This window comes from Staurois parvus, unplaced genomic scaffold, assembly GCF_062004578.1.
Source record: "Staurois parvus isolate SC_StPar_1 unplaced genomic scaffold, SC_StPar_1.0 ptg000217l, whole genome shotgun sequence".
NCBI lineage: Eukaryota > Metazoa > Chordata > Amphibia > Anura > Ranidae > Staurois > Staurois parvus.
Window position 1 is genome coordinate 4,520,013 of NW_028318013.1, and position 18,450 is coordinate 4,538,462.

Genomic DNA, 18,450 nt, shown 5'->3' on the forward strand with positions numbered 1-18,450 from the left:
TATTCACTGTGGTGGCTACCAAACAATTTTTTGAAGAATGTTCCCCTTATGTAGATATCATATGGAAAATATGAAAATTCTTTGATCAAGTATGTGGATTCCTGATTGCCGAATAACTTTTAGATCTGGAGACGCCGAATGTTTTGATTTTGGGATTTTATAATGACCTGTTTACCATGTCTCTGTCTAACCTCCGTATGATCCATGTGATCGAATAAAACTTGTTTGTAAATACTTATTATATTACTCCGCTTGGATTTTCTAATAACCACTCTGTGTGAGCAGTATTGCACTTGTCATACTGCTATGTTTTATGAAAAGCATAGACATACATGTGTCCTAATAGTTTACCTTAAAAAAAAAAACAAAAAACACTAAAATGCAGATAATAAATATGAGACAGACACTTATGAAAGAATTGGCTTTTTTAGCAGTTGACTGGAGTTTAGCTTTAACTGAAGTTCCTTTGTTCATAACAGGATGTCAAAAACAGGTTTCCTTCACTTCACATAACTGCATTTCACCCATAGTGGCTTCACATTCAGCTCCTGCCTTAGCACCTGCTCACCATCCATCATTCTTAAATTGAACCCAAACTACTAAAGGGACAAATTGTTGTTTTATTAGGAACATTGTAAAAAGTTAATGGTGTCTAAGCAGTACCCTGAAAAGGTGACCTTTCTTTTTTAAATTCCTCTAGAAAAAATGCAGTGACTTCTGGTCTCTTACGCCTCATAGCTGTATATCTGCAGTGTGAGAGCACTGTACCTCTTTTTTCTAGTCTCTTTAGATTTTCAGTGAGATTTGGTGATGGCACTTCTCAGCTGGTCATGTTTATCCTTGCTGGAGAGAAACATGTAGCTGAGGACCTGCAATATAAGGATGATCTTCCTTTTGCTTTATTCATTCTGTGGATCTATGCTTTATCCATACCTCCTTCATGAATATTTCCCCAATAAGACATCAAATTGTCAGTAAGCATACCCTTTACCAAGATGGCCTTCTCCAAAGACACATTGCAGAATAAGGCATGGAAAGTTTTGAAAAAGCCAATTTTGAAAATTAAGTCCTGCTAGATCACTTCATGCTGGCTCCTTTTGCAGGTATATCTATGTAAATCATTAAAAGTAAGTGCACATGCTCAGTTGCTCTCTATTTTTTAGCAGATGTAGAGGCCGATATGCTGTCAGCCTAAAGATTAATGTACATTAATTGCTGCTCAGGAGCTCTGGGCTTCAACAAAATGGCAGCCTCCAGCAAAAAGAAACGGGAACAATGTTGGCGGCAATTTACAGCACACACTAATTAGCATAATTATTCATGTGGAATGTATTTTCCTTGCTAAAGAACAATATATTTTTATCAAGTTGTTATGGGTTCCACTTTAAGAATAATTTCAACAATATACAGAACATGTGGAACTGAATTTTATGGGTGGCTATTTTGAAACAGAGCAGATAGTATTGTGGAACAAGGTTGTAAATTAGAAAAATATGTTTTCACTATCCTTCATTTGAAATAGCTCTCATTAAGGAATTAAAAAAAAGAAAGCTTTGAGCATACTACCAAAAAGAAGCATTTCTTTATCAAATGTGTTTTCCAACTTTTAAAATAAACAAAAAACACAACTGAATTATTTTGTAAAATGCCACATCAATCTCATTTGGCATTAGACTCCCTTCTTGCCATTTAAAATGGCACAAAAACACAAATACCCAGCCGATTGATGATGTAGCAAAGACAGAACACCTAAAGCTTTATACAGAAACCAATAAACAAGGCACAGTTAAGGACCAATATTTTTTTTTTATTTTGAGAAACTTTGCATTTGAAAACACAATATGACATAAAGCACTTATATACAACTGCAGCTGGGTATTTTTTTCTGCTTTTTGGTATGATACAAGTTTACCGTACATCCATTTTTTCTGAAAAATACCTTATTTTTAACAAAAAAAACTTCCCTAGACAAAAAAACAGCTAAGGCACAATTTGTTAGGCTAAAAGAAAAAACATTAGGGTAGTGCAATAAGTGTTAAAAATCACATTCTACTACAAGGAAATAAGTCAGACTTCTCAAAGTTCATAAGACTGGTCAGATTTAAGACATTTTTTTCTTCGATTCATAAAATACTCCTTTCAATAAATAGCAAAATATCTACATCTTTCAGTGTGTCCATTTTGAATCTTTTTTATTCTGTTTTTGACATTTATATTTACAGTTTAGTCAATAGAAATACAAAATATTACTGTACAGTTTAATGCACAATATGACTTGTAACAAAATAGAATTTATCCGATTACATGAACACCTTTAATAGCTGGAAATAACATAACAGAATTTATAAAAACTAAAATGGGTATTTAAATATGTATAACTAACCAATCATTTAAGAACTGTATTCCTTTGTAAATACTTTGTTGAATGTTTTACCAGAGACTGCAGTTGGCAGATTCACCTAGATTTATTAAAAGCTACAAAAATGTGAAAGCAGAAATATGGGGACTGCCATTTCTGAACTCCTTCTTAAAATGATAGTTCACTGACTGTTATGCTGACCAACTGGCTTCAATACTTTCAATGATCTGGAACAAGCATGCAGATCAGTAAAGTTGGAGGAAAGTCAGACATCCTTATCAGCATGCATGTACTGCAATTGTGACTCAAACCACTAAAGTATGAGGGTTATCTTGGGTCAGCTAGAATCTTAAAGCATGCGTAAACTTTCTCACAAAATATAATCAATGTGCTCAAAGTACATAGATGCCTGGATAACTTTTTTTTTTTTTGTAAGCGGAACTAAACCCTCCTATCCTTTTCAGCCAAGGAAGCTGCCACCTTAGCCTCTGTTTGATCTGCAACTGCCATGGTGCTGCACATGTAATCAGTTATGACACCAGCCATTTGATGGTTTGACAGTTTGGCACATGCAAATGTGACAGCACTCCCAGCATGCCAAGAATGTAAGCGGTTTTTGAAACTGTTACATTGGATTTAGTTCCACTTTAAATTATTTTTAAAACTTACTTTATTCAACTGCATGAATCACACCCATAAATCACGCTTCAGATGGTGATGTTGGAAGAGCTTAGGGCACTGACAATAGTGAAACAACAATGAGGCTGTAGTCCTACTGCAGGTCTGCGCATGGCTCACAATTCTGCTGATAAATGCAAGGGAGAATCTCAGTGGTGTTAGCCTGCAATAAGATGCACACTGTGTAGCGCTAATAATATTGGCAGGGGATTTGGGTAGGAAACAGAACACTTATTAAAAATGACTTGCTACACAAGCATTCACACAGTGATAATGCCATATAATGTGAAATAAACCTTTAGACTTTATACATTCTATAAGGAGAGTTCATCAATGGCAGCCTCTATGTTTCTCTTATGAGGGGATTCTTTTAAAAAGACCGCTGACACTGTGCAAGTGTTGGTAATTCAACGCACAATGGGCTTTCTCAATGTAAACCTATTGTATATATGTTCTCTACATTAGTAACCTGACTTAGTTTTGCTGACGTCTATAGATAAACCGGAATATGCCATAGATAAATCTTTTTGTTTATTTAAAGCAGTATTAAACCTTAATGCAAACATTTATTATATTACAGCTTACCAATTCTTAGATTTGATGGCTGTATTAGTGTTCTTTTTTAGCCTCTTTCCTTTATTTTCACCTGGTGATCCAGCCAATAATTCTGTTGTTTTTCAAAAGAACAAGCTCAGATGTAGCAGTTACAGGCATAAGACAAACAATTTAACACTGACAGGGGTGCTAATAATAATCAGCTTTTTATTTATTTATGTAAAACCTTTTTTCCAAAAGAACGAACACTGTTGCTGTAATTTCTTATAAAGTATTAGATGGTGTTTGACTTTATTTGTTGGTGTATTTACATCTGCTAGAACATCTAACACTACCACTACTGATAATGCAGCTATTCAAAGGTGTCTCTGCTGTGCCTTCGTCCAGAATTGGGGTACTCTAATACAAGAGTTGTGTTACTGGTTGGATCACAAGATGAAAGCAGAGGGAAAAAAGCCTAAAAAAAAGAAAACTAATGCCACCACCACATCTAATGCTTGGCAAGCTGCAATATATTACATATATGGTTTTGGGTTTAATACCGCTTTAGACTTTGCTAAATAATATGTAAATAACAACAAACTAAGGCCTCATTTATATGAGTGCTGAGGCCTGTGCCACATGAATTAGTCATTTCTGTATGTGGCTGGAGCTGCATGCAGTCCATGTATGTCAATTAAAAAGCAGAGGCTGCAGGGACAAATCCACTCTTTCTAATCTGACAGCTGTGTGGGGTGCAGGTGATTTGGCTGCTGTCAAATTAGGAGGATGGCTGTGAAATTGCAGGATTAGTGTCCTCACAGACTTACACAATCTGCCTACATGCAGCACCTGCAGCTCCAGACGCATAAAAACAAATAGCCAATTTATGTTGTACGGGCCTTACACAGCACCCATGTGAATGAGACACTGCTAATGACCACCTGAACAAAGGGACGGTGCCAAAAAGTTAGTCATTTACAAAAATTACCTTTATTTTCAATCTTCTTCCATGGATGCTGTTGATCTTATATATTAGGCCAACCCCCAACTCACCAGGATCCCAGCATGTTTCGCAGGTGAACAGCACAACAAATCCTTTTAGGCTGGTGTTGATGGCATCAGTTTGTGACACTTCTGAGATCACTGATAGTAGCATCTGACCCGTAGTCTACCTGCTTCTCACTTGCATGCAACCAGCTTCAATTGGTTTTACGTTCCTATAGACTAGTATGGGAATGCAAAACACATCTGACGCAAACAAATGCCTGTCGGTACAGGCCCTAAGGCAGTCTGTTTCAACGTAAGGCTATCTCTTTCCAAGCTGAAAGGGTTAGCTCACCTTTACCAAAAATCTGCCAATGCAGATAAAGGATGTCTGTAGATGAACACAAACTGTGAAGCTTTGACCAAAATTGAATAATGCCATTGCTATAGGTGTGGGCCAGATATGTACCTCAATGAACTTGACCTGAAGACTCCCAGGAGTTTGCTAGAACATTGCTAAGCGAGGCCCAGCTATTACTGTTCACCTACACCATCACAGGAGTGAGCTCTTCCTTTGATTCAACCTCCTCACAAATGTGTTTTTTCTCCCCTGATACTGTGGCTCTGAGCTCAGAACTTGAGAGCTCACTTCATTGAAGGTGGAGGTTAACAGTAATAACTGGGCTTCACTTAGCAACATCCAAGCAACATCCTGGGAGTTTTGAGGTCAGGCTAGATGAGGTATGTAAACGGCCTACAACTATAGCAAGCAAAATATTTATCTTTAGTCAAAGCTGCACAGTCAGTTATTATCTACAGATCCAACTTATCTGCATAGGATGTTTTTTGGTAAAGGTGAACTAATCCTTTAACTACAGAAACACCATTGCAGTCTATAGACTTAAGGATGTCCATGGACACAAACACACACAAAAAAAGAAAGAAATCTATCCACAGTAAATCTATTTTTACAGTGCTACTGACTGTGAATTCTACCAAAGTGTCTTACAAAGCTGTTACTTAAAATTAGGTTAAGAAAGTATTCTTTTTTTCACTTAGCCCAGTTGTTGGTTAATTGCTCTGTGCAGAATTAATGGGAAGCCAATGGTTTGGAGTACATTTCATTTTACAGTATGCTAAAAGTTTACACATTATTAAACTAAAGTTCTATATGTTTTTACTATGTTTTATATGCTATTAATATAAAATCACAGTTTAACAAACAGATGTGTTATATAGGATGTACCAGTGACACCAGCTGTTTACTTTCTGGGAATTAAGGCCTCATGCACACTGGACATTTGGTTATCTCTCTCTTAGATGTCTTTCCTCCTGGTAGCAGTGTTTTAGCAGTAAAAATGCTTGATGCTTGTAAACGCATGTAACGTGTTTAGGCGTGTCAAGTTCTTGGGCGTTAATTCATTTGATTGGCCATAATAATAATTATTATTATAAAATTATTATATTTTTTATTATAATAATTATTCACTAAAGGCAGGTTTGCACACATCATGTGTTTTTTCTGCCAAAACACTCCAGGACGCGTTGGCAGTGAATTTTGTTTTTCTGTCTTTAAACACCCCTGCTTCTAAACTGCATGGACACATAGGCTTACATGCAGGGGAGTTTAGAGGCAAAAAAAACTCACCAGATACCTCTAACTGCAACTTTAAAAATGTCTAGTGTGTATGAGGCCTAAAAATTGAATTGAAAAGTGGGAACTACATTTCCATAAAGCCTTATCTGAACACAGCAGGGAGAGGAGAGATGAGACCCATTATTTGTGTGGCTAAACTGGAACTTGAACTACTATGCTCTGTAAACACGCTTCTGTTTACAGGTAAGAATACTCTGCAACACCTGTAAAAAGGATCCCATTGCTAGATCTGCAGGTTGGATACAAAAACTACAAAGTATTCTTACATAATATTTTATATATTAAATCTATGTATTTTAAGTGTTATTATTTAGTCATAATCATAATAAATTAGGAATATATATAGAACCACCATATATCCCCTTTAAATATTTAAAACAAATGCAGATTTATAGGGCTAAGTGAAAAAAATCCTTGCAAAACCTTAAACAAAGCTGTTAAAAATGAAAAACTTGTTTTGTATCCCTTTTGAGATTCTGAAAATTAAAAGGCACATTTTTCAACAATCCACTGGCAGAGTAACTGCATATTGTGCCAACTAAATTCTTACATCTCAGAGACATGTAATTATGAGGGATACTTCAGATTACAATTTTGTGCAATCCAAAACGTATTTAGCAACTATTCAGTTAAACCAAATACTTATGATAAAGTATATGACATAGTTTAAATACAATGTAGGTAGGTGCAAAAAGGCAAGAAAGACTTTTTGCTCTAGGGAAATTTGTATTTGGTGATCTGCCAACTATTCAGCGACGTAAACCAGTATTCAGAAGTATTCTAAAATACCCTGACATAAATTGTTGTATATTTTCTGGCTTATCCAGCAAAGCAGTACAAAGAACAATGATTAGGTGCAGAAAGTAGTGACGCATAGCAACCAGCTTATGGAATTCAAACTGGAGAGAGATAAATTCTATCTGCTATGCATTACTGTACTTTGTTCCTTGTCTTACTGAATTTGCCCATATACTGTATATGCAGAATTTTTTATTTTTATTTTAACAAAATCGACAAGGGATGGCACCTTCCACCTATTTAATAAGGCAGTGCGCAGTAGCTCACAGCAACCACATCCAATCAGCTTTCAGCTCTAATGAGTAGTCACAACAATAAAGGATGCTTTCTGATTGGTTGCTTTGACAATCCACACTAACTTTTGCTTTTCCCAGCGAATATCTTGATAAAACGATTTATAAAGTTTGATTGTTTGATTTAAAGCAGAACTCCAGCCAATTATGAAGTAAAATAAACTGTATTCTTAGTACTGCTCTTATAACTATCTGAATCTAGTTCTTTTTCTAGATATAAATCTTTGTTTTTATTTTAGATTTCCAAAGTTTCTGTTATCATTAAAAATCAGGCTGAGAGCAGGAACACCAAATCTGTTGGACCATTTAAATCTATTGCACTACAAAGTGTTGTCATTCTCTCATGTCTCATGTAATGGGAGATAATAGTGAAGCCATTTATGCAGACTTACAGGATGGGGAGCACAGACCAGACTGCCCCAGGAAGCTGCATTAATGCAGACTTTGAGTAGTAGTGTCACTCTCCTGGCTATATAGTGTGACAGAATTGACTAGAAAAGTGCCTGAACAGAATGTTTAGTTACTGTAGATAAAACAGTTCATTTATATGTATTTCAACTGTGTAGAAACCTGTTTAGCTGGAATTCTGCTTTATCACCCATATGACAAAAAAAAAGGTTTTAGATGGTGATTGGCATAGTAATAGAACAACCACTGGATGATCAAGCTTTAAAAAAATTACATTATTACAATGTACAAATATAGCACTCTGAACAGCGCCAAACATATTCGCTCTGTTATCAGAGAAGCCTGTACAGGATCTTGCTGTTTATAAGGCAAGTTAACTTTTAACTCTTCGAAGCTTTTTCATGATAAAGGTGATCAAGGTGAAAAAAACAGGACACAGTTTGCATAGTTTATACATTCAAATCAATGTAAGTTAATGCAGGACTTCTTCTGTGAGAATGTTGAGAGGTAGCACTGGTGGTAGCACCCTTGGGCAAATCAATGTAGCTTGTGCGCTACATCAGAATCAGACTCCTATTTATAATTAGGAAAAATACTGTATTGAAACTGAGTGACCACACTTACAGCACAAGCTGAAGCAATATCATATGTTCACAAATGAATTGGAATTGGTAAAATTTCAACACTGTACACATTACATCACATTGTCATGTATCTCACTTTTACCATGCTTTGTTTTTGGCCGTTTTAGATACAACAAGGTGCCCTATACTGATGTCCCTAGTCACCAGAAATCCAAGAAAATACACCAGCATAAAATAAAGGGGTATCATACTTTTCCCAGCCAATAATATAGACCCCACCATGTACTTATATTAGCAGGTCCCTGCTGCTTGTTCCTAAACAGTTCTAATGAAACTTGGAGTATATGACCAAAATTAACTTGCAGGGTAACTCACTGGTGAATCCAGGTCCAAAATTTCCGCTGTTTGTTTCTGATCCAATTGAATTGGCTATCTAGTATATGATAAAGTTTTACAATCTAAAGTTTGCACTGCCATGATTGTATGGGGTACCTAATTATAAAATTTTACACACTGAACAACATTTTACACACTGAACCAGGAGATACAAACCTTACACCCATGACAATGTAAAAGGCAGAATGATCTTCATCATACTTTTGACCCATCTAGTTCTTTAAAACACCCAGCTCAATTATTTTAGGTTCCTAAAGTCTTAGACCCCATTCACTTGAATGCCCTTGGGCAACAAATGCACCAAAGAAGCTCCAACACTGTGCGCTTTTTTTTCAGCATGTATTTTGGCACACTTGCAGTGCAACAAAACACATGTCAGCTAACAGTATTTGGGGTGCCATTAAAGCGGAGCTGTACCCAAAAGGGGAAATTCCACTTTAAGTACTCCTCCCCTGCCACATTTGGCATGCAGTTTTTTTTTTGGGGGAGCAGGTAACTAGTTTTGACAGGTACCCACTCCCACTTCTGCTCGGATCCCCTAGGCGATACAAGCGGAAGTTCTCCTCTCCCCCTCCTTCCCTGCAGTCTTCTGGGACATGTCACGTGTCCCATAAGACTGGCAGACCATTTAGGAGGTGCAGCGCGACTTGTGCAGTGGGCACTCGGCTGTGAAGCCGCAAACTGTCACAGCGGGGTGTCCACAGTTGAGATCCTGGTCCCTGGATGAGAAGAAGTAGAGAAGGGACGGCTCGGGTGAGCACACTGCTGGATCATGGGACAGGTGAGTGTGTGTTTATTAAAAGTCAGCAGCAACAGTTTTCATAGCTACTGACATTTAATAAACACAAAAATGACTGGAGCTCCTCCTTAAGAATGAGTGGCACTCTAGGCACATTTTGCAACGATTTTAGCATGATCTGGAATCGTGAGCAAAATTTCAGGATTCTGCCTGTGATTTCAGATACACACAATGTGAATGGGACCTTAAAACGGCTGAATTGTGTTATTAACAGCTATGTATTAACAGAAGCATATTTGATTAACAAAAATGTTGGTTGGCTCAAATTCCAAAGAGGATTTGAAAGAGGAAAGCAAAGAAAAACCTCCCTTCCTAATGTATCCATGACACTATAAAATGTCTGTACGATTCTTCAGAAATGTCTTTAACCTTCTAAATGCTTACACTTATGACTCTTTTTATAGGATCTCTGCAATTAGTTACATCACCCTTGATCAGTAGGAATTGTGGCAGACAACACAATGCATCCTGCTGGGTGTTCAACTCACTGTCAGACTGCTGGCTTTTAGCAAAATTTCCCTGGTTTAATTTTCATTTTCTATTACAAGCTTGTTTGGAACCTGCTCTGAATCTGCATGCAATTCTGCACTTTACTTTCAGTCTGTGCCATGTCTTCCTATTTAATTTTTCATTGGCACTAGGCAAATGCCTTGGTATCACCTACGAAATCTCTGACATTGCTACTCTCTAGTTTGGTCTTTGTTCCATGTCACTAAACGTTTCATCATCCTAACTAAAGAAAAACCCTCCATTATATTAGTGGGAAACTAGGGCCAACTTGTAGGGCTTCACTTTTTTATCCTTTGGATCAAAGCAGAGGTAGAATGTCCACCCTTGCCTTGGATGTTACATACATCCCTTAAGGTATGTTCAGCACAGGGGAGTTTTGTCCTGACATTTGCTCATGCTCTCCAAGCCTAACCCCCACAGCTCTTATCCACTGTTTTGTAACTCATTCTACATATTTATTCTTATTTATCTGGACTAATTTCAGTTAACTGCAATCTGGAGGCTACTGCATTTGTCATTTTTACATTTGCCTTATTTTATTACATACATTTGACAAGGTGTATATACAGGCGTACTTAGATTGTAGCCATGTTCTATCTGAAGTCTTATCCTATCCTATGCAAATGATTAATTGTAAAAGCATACCTACAGGGATCCTGGCAGTCAGGGTTGAAATTAAGCCCCAAAGGGAACCCAAGGTGATTTGTGGGTGTTCAGTGAATGTCTGTCTTCTAATTATTTACAACTGGAAATTTAAGGTAAAGATCAAATCATTTAATAAGAGTACAGTCTTTCCATGGTACTAACTCTAGATTACATCAAAGCAAAACAAACTGGTATTCTATTCTAGAGGGTAAAAAATTAAATGCAAAGCGCCCCGCCTTCACTGAAGAAAGGCAGCTGAAGTTAGTAAGATAAACATTAAGCTGCAAAAGCAGCACTTGCTAATTAGTCACTGACTAAAAATATAAATAATAAATATCTAGAATACATACATTACTACTTATATGTTACTATTTTGCCAGAAGTAGCAGCATTGCACTGCTTTAACCCTCTGGATTTTAGGTGCTAGCACAGCTAACACTACAGAATTCTCAGGATCATGTGTAGGAGTCACGTGGGCATGATCGCTGATTGAACATGATTACAATTTTGCTTTGTTGAAGAAGGGAATTAAACCTGTTTAATGGCGTATCATGGTAAATTTGATAATGTAGTAGTGATTAAAGGGTTTTCTGCTCTTGTAGGAGTCTATAGACACAAGGAAACAATGGCTGCCAAAGAACTACTAGACAAAGTAGAGTGTTTTTCTGGTGGTGAAGGGACAATGTTTAAGTGTTGGAAGCTCTTTCTGACTGGAGAAGCTGTGTCCACAGAGGAGGGAATTTCACACAGGGAAAAGGAAGACATTTCTCTCTTTGGTCCTTGCTAATACAGTAAACCCAGTAATCCCATTAATAGAATAAAATGTTTAATGATATTTTTTCTACCATCAGGCTCAGTTCAACTGGCCAGTTTCCCTGGTCTTATCTATTCTGAATGTATGCAAACATGTTACAACCAAAAAACTATTTCTTAAATGACTTCAATTCACAGAATAGGATCAAAGCTATGGAACACTAACTACTGAATCCTGCAGTTTTAATGTGGTTTCCTTTGGATGCAGTGATGTCCCTAGAAAAGATGTCTAGAAAAATACTTATCATCACTTTAGTGTCTTTTAATTCATGTGATGATAAGGAATCCAAGTTTTTGACACGGCAACTTTCAGTTTGAATGATTTTACACCCAAACAGGGTAATATAAAAAGAGCTTCCAGTGAAAATATTTGAACCACTGAGAAACTATAGACAGATTTAAATGTGACTGGTGGCCACACAGTGTGACCTCTGCGCCTGAATTCTGATTCTAAATAGGAACTATTTAGAAATTTACAACACAAACTTCACCAGATAAAACCGGATAATAAAAATAATGAATACACGCTAGGTTGTCTCCCTTTAAAATAGTAGATCAAAAAACAAAAGTGCATCCTCTACAAGCCTTGCAGGCTGCCATCTAATGTGCTGAACCAATATTCAAATGTGAAGTTATAGATCATAGTCTATACTGTATACATTTCATTTTGTGAATATTGGTCCAATGTTTGAAAAAGACGCCTCCCTCTGAACTGGGTTGACGTTGATCACCACCACTTTGGAAGGTTATATGTTATCGTTATATGTTATCCTGGGAAAAAGTCTCCTACTTCATAGCATGTGATGGTTTTCTTAACACACCATCATGCAAATAACCAACAAGTCTTCCAAATCATGTTAACTAACCATATCTTAGCTTTCATTAATATAGCATACGATGAATGAAAACTGATGTCTACTTGACTGCCAAAGGACATGTGCAACTACATTATACCCTTTACAGGGTAAGAAGCTGAAAAAAAGAATAGTTATACCATATACCCTTTGGCTACCAGGGCTGTCTACAATGCCTTTTTGCATTTCTTTGGCAACACAGGAGTCATTAAAAGGCTGTCTGTCAATATATTTCCTTGCAAATGCAATAAAGAAACCATGTTCCTTAAATGGCATATGATCAACTCCTTGTTAGTATATTTCTTAATAACAATGACAACACACAAATACATGGAAGTAGAAAAATATAGAAGACATTTGTGCAAAGGGGCTTCTCATAATCACACAATACATTAAATTTTTGCGCATGTGAGCCCTTAATCAGCGTCTGTTGTCAGCGCCCTGCCAATTGTAGGGAAGTGCTATCAATCCAAATATAAGGAAAAACCCACAATGACATCCAGGAAGGGCTTTTAAAACACCTGTGACAATAGATGACTTTTTGCTTCCATAAAGCAATAAACCCCTTCATTTGCCCAGAATTTTCATTTCTGTGGATTTGTGAATCTATGGTTTAATTTCCCTTTATAAATCCCATGCCATTGAAGGGTGCACCAGATGCTACCTCAATCTCCCATCGGGTTTGACAAGGCCAAGTTCTGATTTGGGGTCAGGACTGAGTGAGCTCCATGCAGTTTGGGAGCAGGACTGCATGACTGGACAGGAGGATGGTCCTGTGGTGCAGATGTCCACTGCTGACCAGATGTTGCTTGCTAAGCTGTCAACCCAGCTTTCCAGTTTAGATCCTACAAGTCCTGCATTCTTCTTTGCTTGTTCCACTTGCATGGAATTAATTGGTATATTTAATACTGGATTCAATCCCTGGAAACTCTGTTCCATGTAAGCTTTTTTTGAAGGTCCACCATGAAATTTACCAACTTCATCTAAAACAAAAACAAAAATCATATTAGTACAGAATAATGTAAGATTTTCTTTTTCTTTTCAAAGGAAATATTTTGCAATGCTGATGGCATTCTATATAATGCCACGTCCTTTCAGTTTTAGTAAGGGGAAATGAAATGCCCCTTCTGGGTACGGGCATGTACATGAAATCAGTTTTACCATAATTCATGCCCACTAAGCATTTTGCCATTCACCAAAAAGCTAAACTCGAGGCAAAGAGATAAATACAGAGAATAAATACATATAAGAGAGCTGTTTTAACTATTAAATCATGAAATCCCAGTTCTGTGATTTTATACAGCTTTGCCACACAGCACAGTCTTGTCTGCCAGAAGAAGGGACCTGACTTTTCTAAGGAACAGTTTCTCTTTTCCAGGTATCTTTCCCCACAATGCGACTGGACAGTGGAAGGAGAAACAGAAAGCTATTTTGCAGTCAACAAGTTATTTATCGGTCACTCTGCTCTCCCCTTCTATCAACATGTTCCTTGCACTGTGCCCCAACTGATTGGCTCCTTGTAGAGCCTCTCCCTCATTATTCTGAGCTCTAAAACACAGGGACAGCAAAAGGCTGGTACACAGTCAAATTTAGGTACTTACACTGCATACATTTTATTTTTAATGGTTACAAGCCTATGAATGTGAGACTTTTATATTTGCATGAAATTCATCTTTACAACACATATCTCCCATTTGTGCCTGAATATAGGAGAACTGTATTGAGTTTGCTGGGAATTTACGGGGCTTAAACATAAATTGTTTAAGACTACATACTGTACACTGTATATGTGTTCTGCTTTCTAATCCTTTGTATATTAGGAAAAACAGAAACAAAAAACTATATTTTTAGATATATTTAGCTTAGACAATGATTACCAAATCTGAATAAAAGCACTGACAAAAATAAACAGTTATCATTTAGGAGGTTCTTTGATGTATAAACATAAGAACAAGCTTCACTGTTCTTGAGGGTTGTCCATAATGAAAACAGTGATACGATCAGACAATGAATATGTTCTGCCACTATTAAGAGTGCATTTGCTCTTAGCATGTGCCAACAAAAAGTTCAGTCAGATGAGGCAAATTAAATAGCTTACAATGAATAGAAATAATAATTATTGTCCAAAGCACTTTGCTTTTGCTGTGGATATCACAACAACTAGTACATTTACATCACAATCCGCTGTTGTCATGTCATTTACTCACTACTTATTTTCCTCTTGTCACTAACATCTGTACACCTACTGTATATGTATTATTCACTATTTTGTGTTCGTATTGTGGTAAAAATTTATACTAAAAAATATCTATGCTCCGAGCAACTGAAAACTGCATTTGTTTTCCTGAGGTAAACACAATATCCTGCCAGTGACCAAAACAATATATGCTGTACATTTGAAGTTATTAACTGTGCTCCTCACAGCTTGAATCTAACGTTGGGATGGAGGAAGCATCTATTTCTTAATGAATTCCATAAATAAGACCGGAGATGAGTGGGAAGCCATTTTGGATCATGGCAACAAAATAGCTTAATCCCCTTACTGCGGTTAAATTTAAGGATGTCTGCAACAGTAGCCAGAACTGTGTGAATACCTTTACACTCAGTGCTCAGGACACATTGTGGTGGGGAGGTAAACAATGTAGACATTTCCTGGACATTAACACAAAAAATGGACTGCGGCATCTCAAATACAGCACTTTAAAATATAAATACTATAAAAAAAATCACCCTGGTTATTGGCTGTTTTCATACTATTGCAACACACCAATTATTAGTAATCAAGCCATAAACCTTTCTAAGTTAACCCCTTTGTGCTAACAGTACACAAATATGCAGCCTCTCGGCGGGTGGGCCTGGACGCTGAGAGGGCGGATATTTCTGTACTCAAATGTAAACAAACATTGAAGAAAACGCGTGTCCTGTGCGCTTCCGGCACAGATACTGGTGCCTGACGGAATGCTCCCGATCCCTACTTGCAATTGGGAGCTTTCCGATCATGTGACCGCTGTGACAGCCAATCACGATGCTCCCATAATCTAAAAGCCCGCTTTACCTCCCAGCATCTGAAACTTGTTAAAGGGCCAGGAGGTGCGGCGTTAAGAGGTTAAGCTGGCCATACATTTTTTTGCTTAGCCAACAGATTCCTCTATCCACACTAATGAGGTGGATAGAGGCACCCCCCCCGCTGGGATACTGTATACTGAAAGCAGGAACCATAGCTGTCCAAATACACCGAGCAGCGATCACTGCCATTTGCTCAGGAAAAGTTTTCCAACATGTCAATTCAACAGAAGTCCATCAAACGATCCACTTCTGTAAGATGGACTGCCCCACATTGATTGAAGTTCGGTCAATCCCCGTTGAAGCGGTCAATTTTGTTCAGAGTATAGCCAGCTTTAGACTTGGATCAATAATTTGGCAACTTTGATGCTTGCCAGGTAGGCTAGTATAAGAGTTGAACTTCTGGGTGGGTAAGAGGCTGCTATCATTTATAGTAAATGGTACTTTTTAAAATTATTTTATAACCTTTTTAAATTTGCTATCTTCCACGTTTAAATAAAATATTTGTACAGAAGTAGTGTTTAGCTGAAATTAGATGTAGAACTTAACATGTACTGGTAAAGAGGTTAATGTCTCCTCTCCAAAGTACTCTGATAGAGTTAGTCCACATTAAGTTGATATTATATTTATTAGCAGATGCTGAAGAGCTAAACCACCAAATAGATTCTTAAATTTCTTAGGGACTCTGTGAGATTATAGTCCTGGGTTTTTGCACCCAACAATAATGTATCTGTTGGAATTTAATTCATATTATACTATGGAAAATGCAACAGGAAGAAGTAGAACATACCAAAAACTCAGAGATCTCACTGTTCAAATATTCAGAATTGAAAATAAGATAGGGGCTAACTCTAGCCATCGAGTTCCATCTATTACTTAAACATCATTTTTTATTAGACTGACTCTTTATAAATGAAAATAAAATAACAAATATATTATTTTGCTCTAAAACTAGTGGTTCACATATAAACATTATGGGCAGCAAATTAAACGTGTACGTAACCTCGTATAATATACCTTATATGTGGTAACACGAACTTTACTTCCATTTCCTGTTTTTTTTAACTTTAGGAATATTTTGCCTTTAAAAAAACAAACAAAAAAAAAAACAGAAAACAAAAGTGGCTCTGAGCTTGGAAAGTTCTGATTACAGTTAAGTAGTTATTGATAATATTTGGCTGGATAATCATTTTAGTTAATTCATATATTTCTTTCCTTACTGAAAAGTGGTCTGATATAGTGCAAAATACATACAGCTGTTGCAGAAATAGAGACACACTGTCAAAATTCAACATAACACACACACATAAGCCTTCACATACTTCTACCAACTTCCCTGGCATATGAATACTGAGTTCTCACAGACATTCAGACTGATGCTTTCAATTCCCCATTCATTTTTAGTCAACATTAAACTGACAAATTTGCAGGCTATCCAAGATACACATCATCTACGGCACAGAAAGGATTTATTCAATATAGCCCTCAGCTGAAAAGGAAAATTGTTGTTTTACTTGAGATAGCACTGTATGTCCAAGAATTCCATGTGTTTGCCAGGCGGGCATTGCCACACAGTCATCCATTAACACCAAGATTTTTTTTCCCCAAAAAACAGAATATCTGATATTGGCAGTAATTAGATTGGGAATAGAGACATATATTTACTGATGGTTCATTTAACAGCCTTGTATGCAGCATTTCTAAATGTATACAAAATCAAAAACACATTGCCCCAAGCCACTGCTTTCACAAGGAAAGAGAATTATAATTAAATAAAAGCTTAAAAAAGAAAATATACTAAGCTGATATTTTTATATTTTACAACAAATCCAGCTACAATATTATTGCACTGGATAGAGTAGATACAAAAAGTCTACACACCCTTGTTAAATGTCCAGTTTCTGTGATGTAAAAAAATAGATAAAGATAAATCATTTTAGAACTTTTAATGTGACCTATAAACTGTACAACTCAGTTGAACAACAAACTGAAGGAAAGTAAAAATAAAAAACTAAAATAATATGGTTGCATCAAAAAGACTGGGTGCTGTAATAAAATCAAAAGGTGCTTCAACAAAGTATTAGTTTAAGGGTTGCACACTTATGCAACCCTTAAACTAATACTTTGTTGAAGCACCTTTTGATTTTATTACAGCACCCAGTCTTTTTGATGAGTGTATCAGCATAGCACAGCCTGACTTGGCAATATTTGCCCACTCTACCTTACAAAAACACTCCAAATCTGTCAGATTGTGAGGGCATCTCCTGTGCACAGCCCTCTTCAGATCACCCCACAGATTTTCGATCTGATTCAGGTTTGGGATCTGGCTGGGCCATTCCAAAACTTTAATCTTCTTCTGGCGAAGCCATTTCTTTGTTGATTTGGATGCATGTTTTGGGTCGTTGTCATGCTGAAAGATGAAGTTGCTCTTCATGCTCACCTTTTTAGCAGAAGTCTGCAGGTTTTGTGCCAATATTGACTTGTATTTGGAACTGTTCATAACTCCCTCTACCTTGACTAAGGCCCCAGTTCTACCTGAAGAAAAACAGCCCCAAAGCATGATGCTGCCACCACCATGCTTCACTGTGGGTATGGTGTTCTTTTGGTGATATGCAGTGTTGTTTTTGTGCCAAACATATCTTTTGGTATTATGGCCAAAAAGTTCAACCTTGATTTCATCAGACCATGACACAGTTTCCCACATGCTTTTGGGAGACTTCAGATGTGTTTTTGCAAAATTTAGCTGGACTTAGATGTTTTTCTTCTTCAGAAAAGGCTTCCGTCTTGCCATATCCCATAGCCCAGACATATGAAGAATACAGGAGATTGTTGCCACATGTACCACACAGCCAGTACTTCACAGATATTCCTGTAGCTCCTTTAAGGTTGCTGTAGGCCTCTTGGCAGCCTCCCAGACCAATTTTCTTCTTGTCTTTTCATCAATTTTGGAGGGACATCCAGTTCTTGGTAATGTCACTGTTGCAGTATATTTTCTCCACTTGATGATGACTGTCTTCACTGTGTTCCATTGTATATCTAATGCCTTGGAAATTCTGTTGTACCCTTCTCCTG

At 37.0% G+C, this 18,450-nt stretch overlaps 1 protein-coding gene across 1 annotated transcript in view; it reads right to left on the bottom strand.

Annotated features, from left to right (window-relative positions):
• Nucleotides 1–1,786: 1,786 nt before the first annotated feature.
• Nucleotides 1,787–18,450, bottom strand: part of XYLT1 (xylosyltransferase 1) — a 468,857-nt gene continuing 452,193 nt past the window's right edge. Inside the window, exon 11 of the mRNA XM_089679075.1 lies at nucleotides 1,787–13,298. Within this exon, the coding sequence (XP_089535201.1) occupies nucleotides 12,976–13,298 (323 nt within the window). The 3' untranslated portion in view covers nucleotides 1,787–12,975. The remainder of the gene's footprint in view (nucleotides 13,299–18,450) is intronic.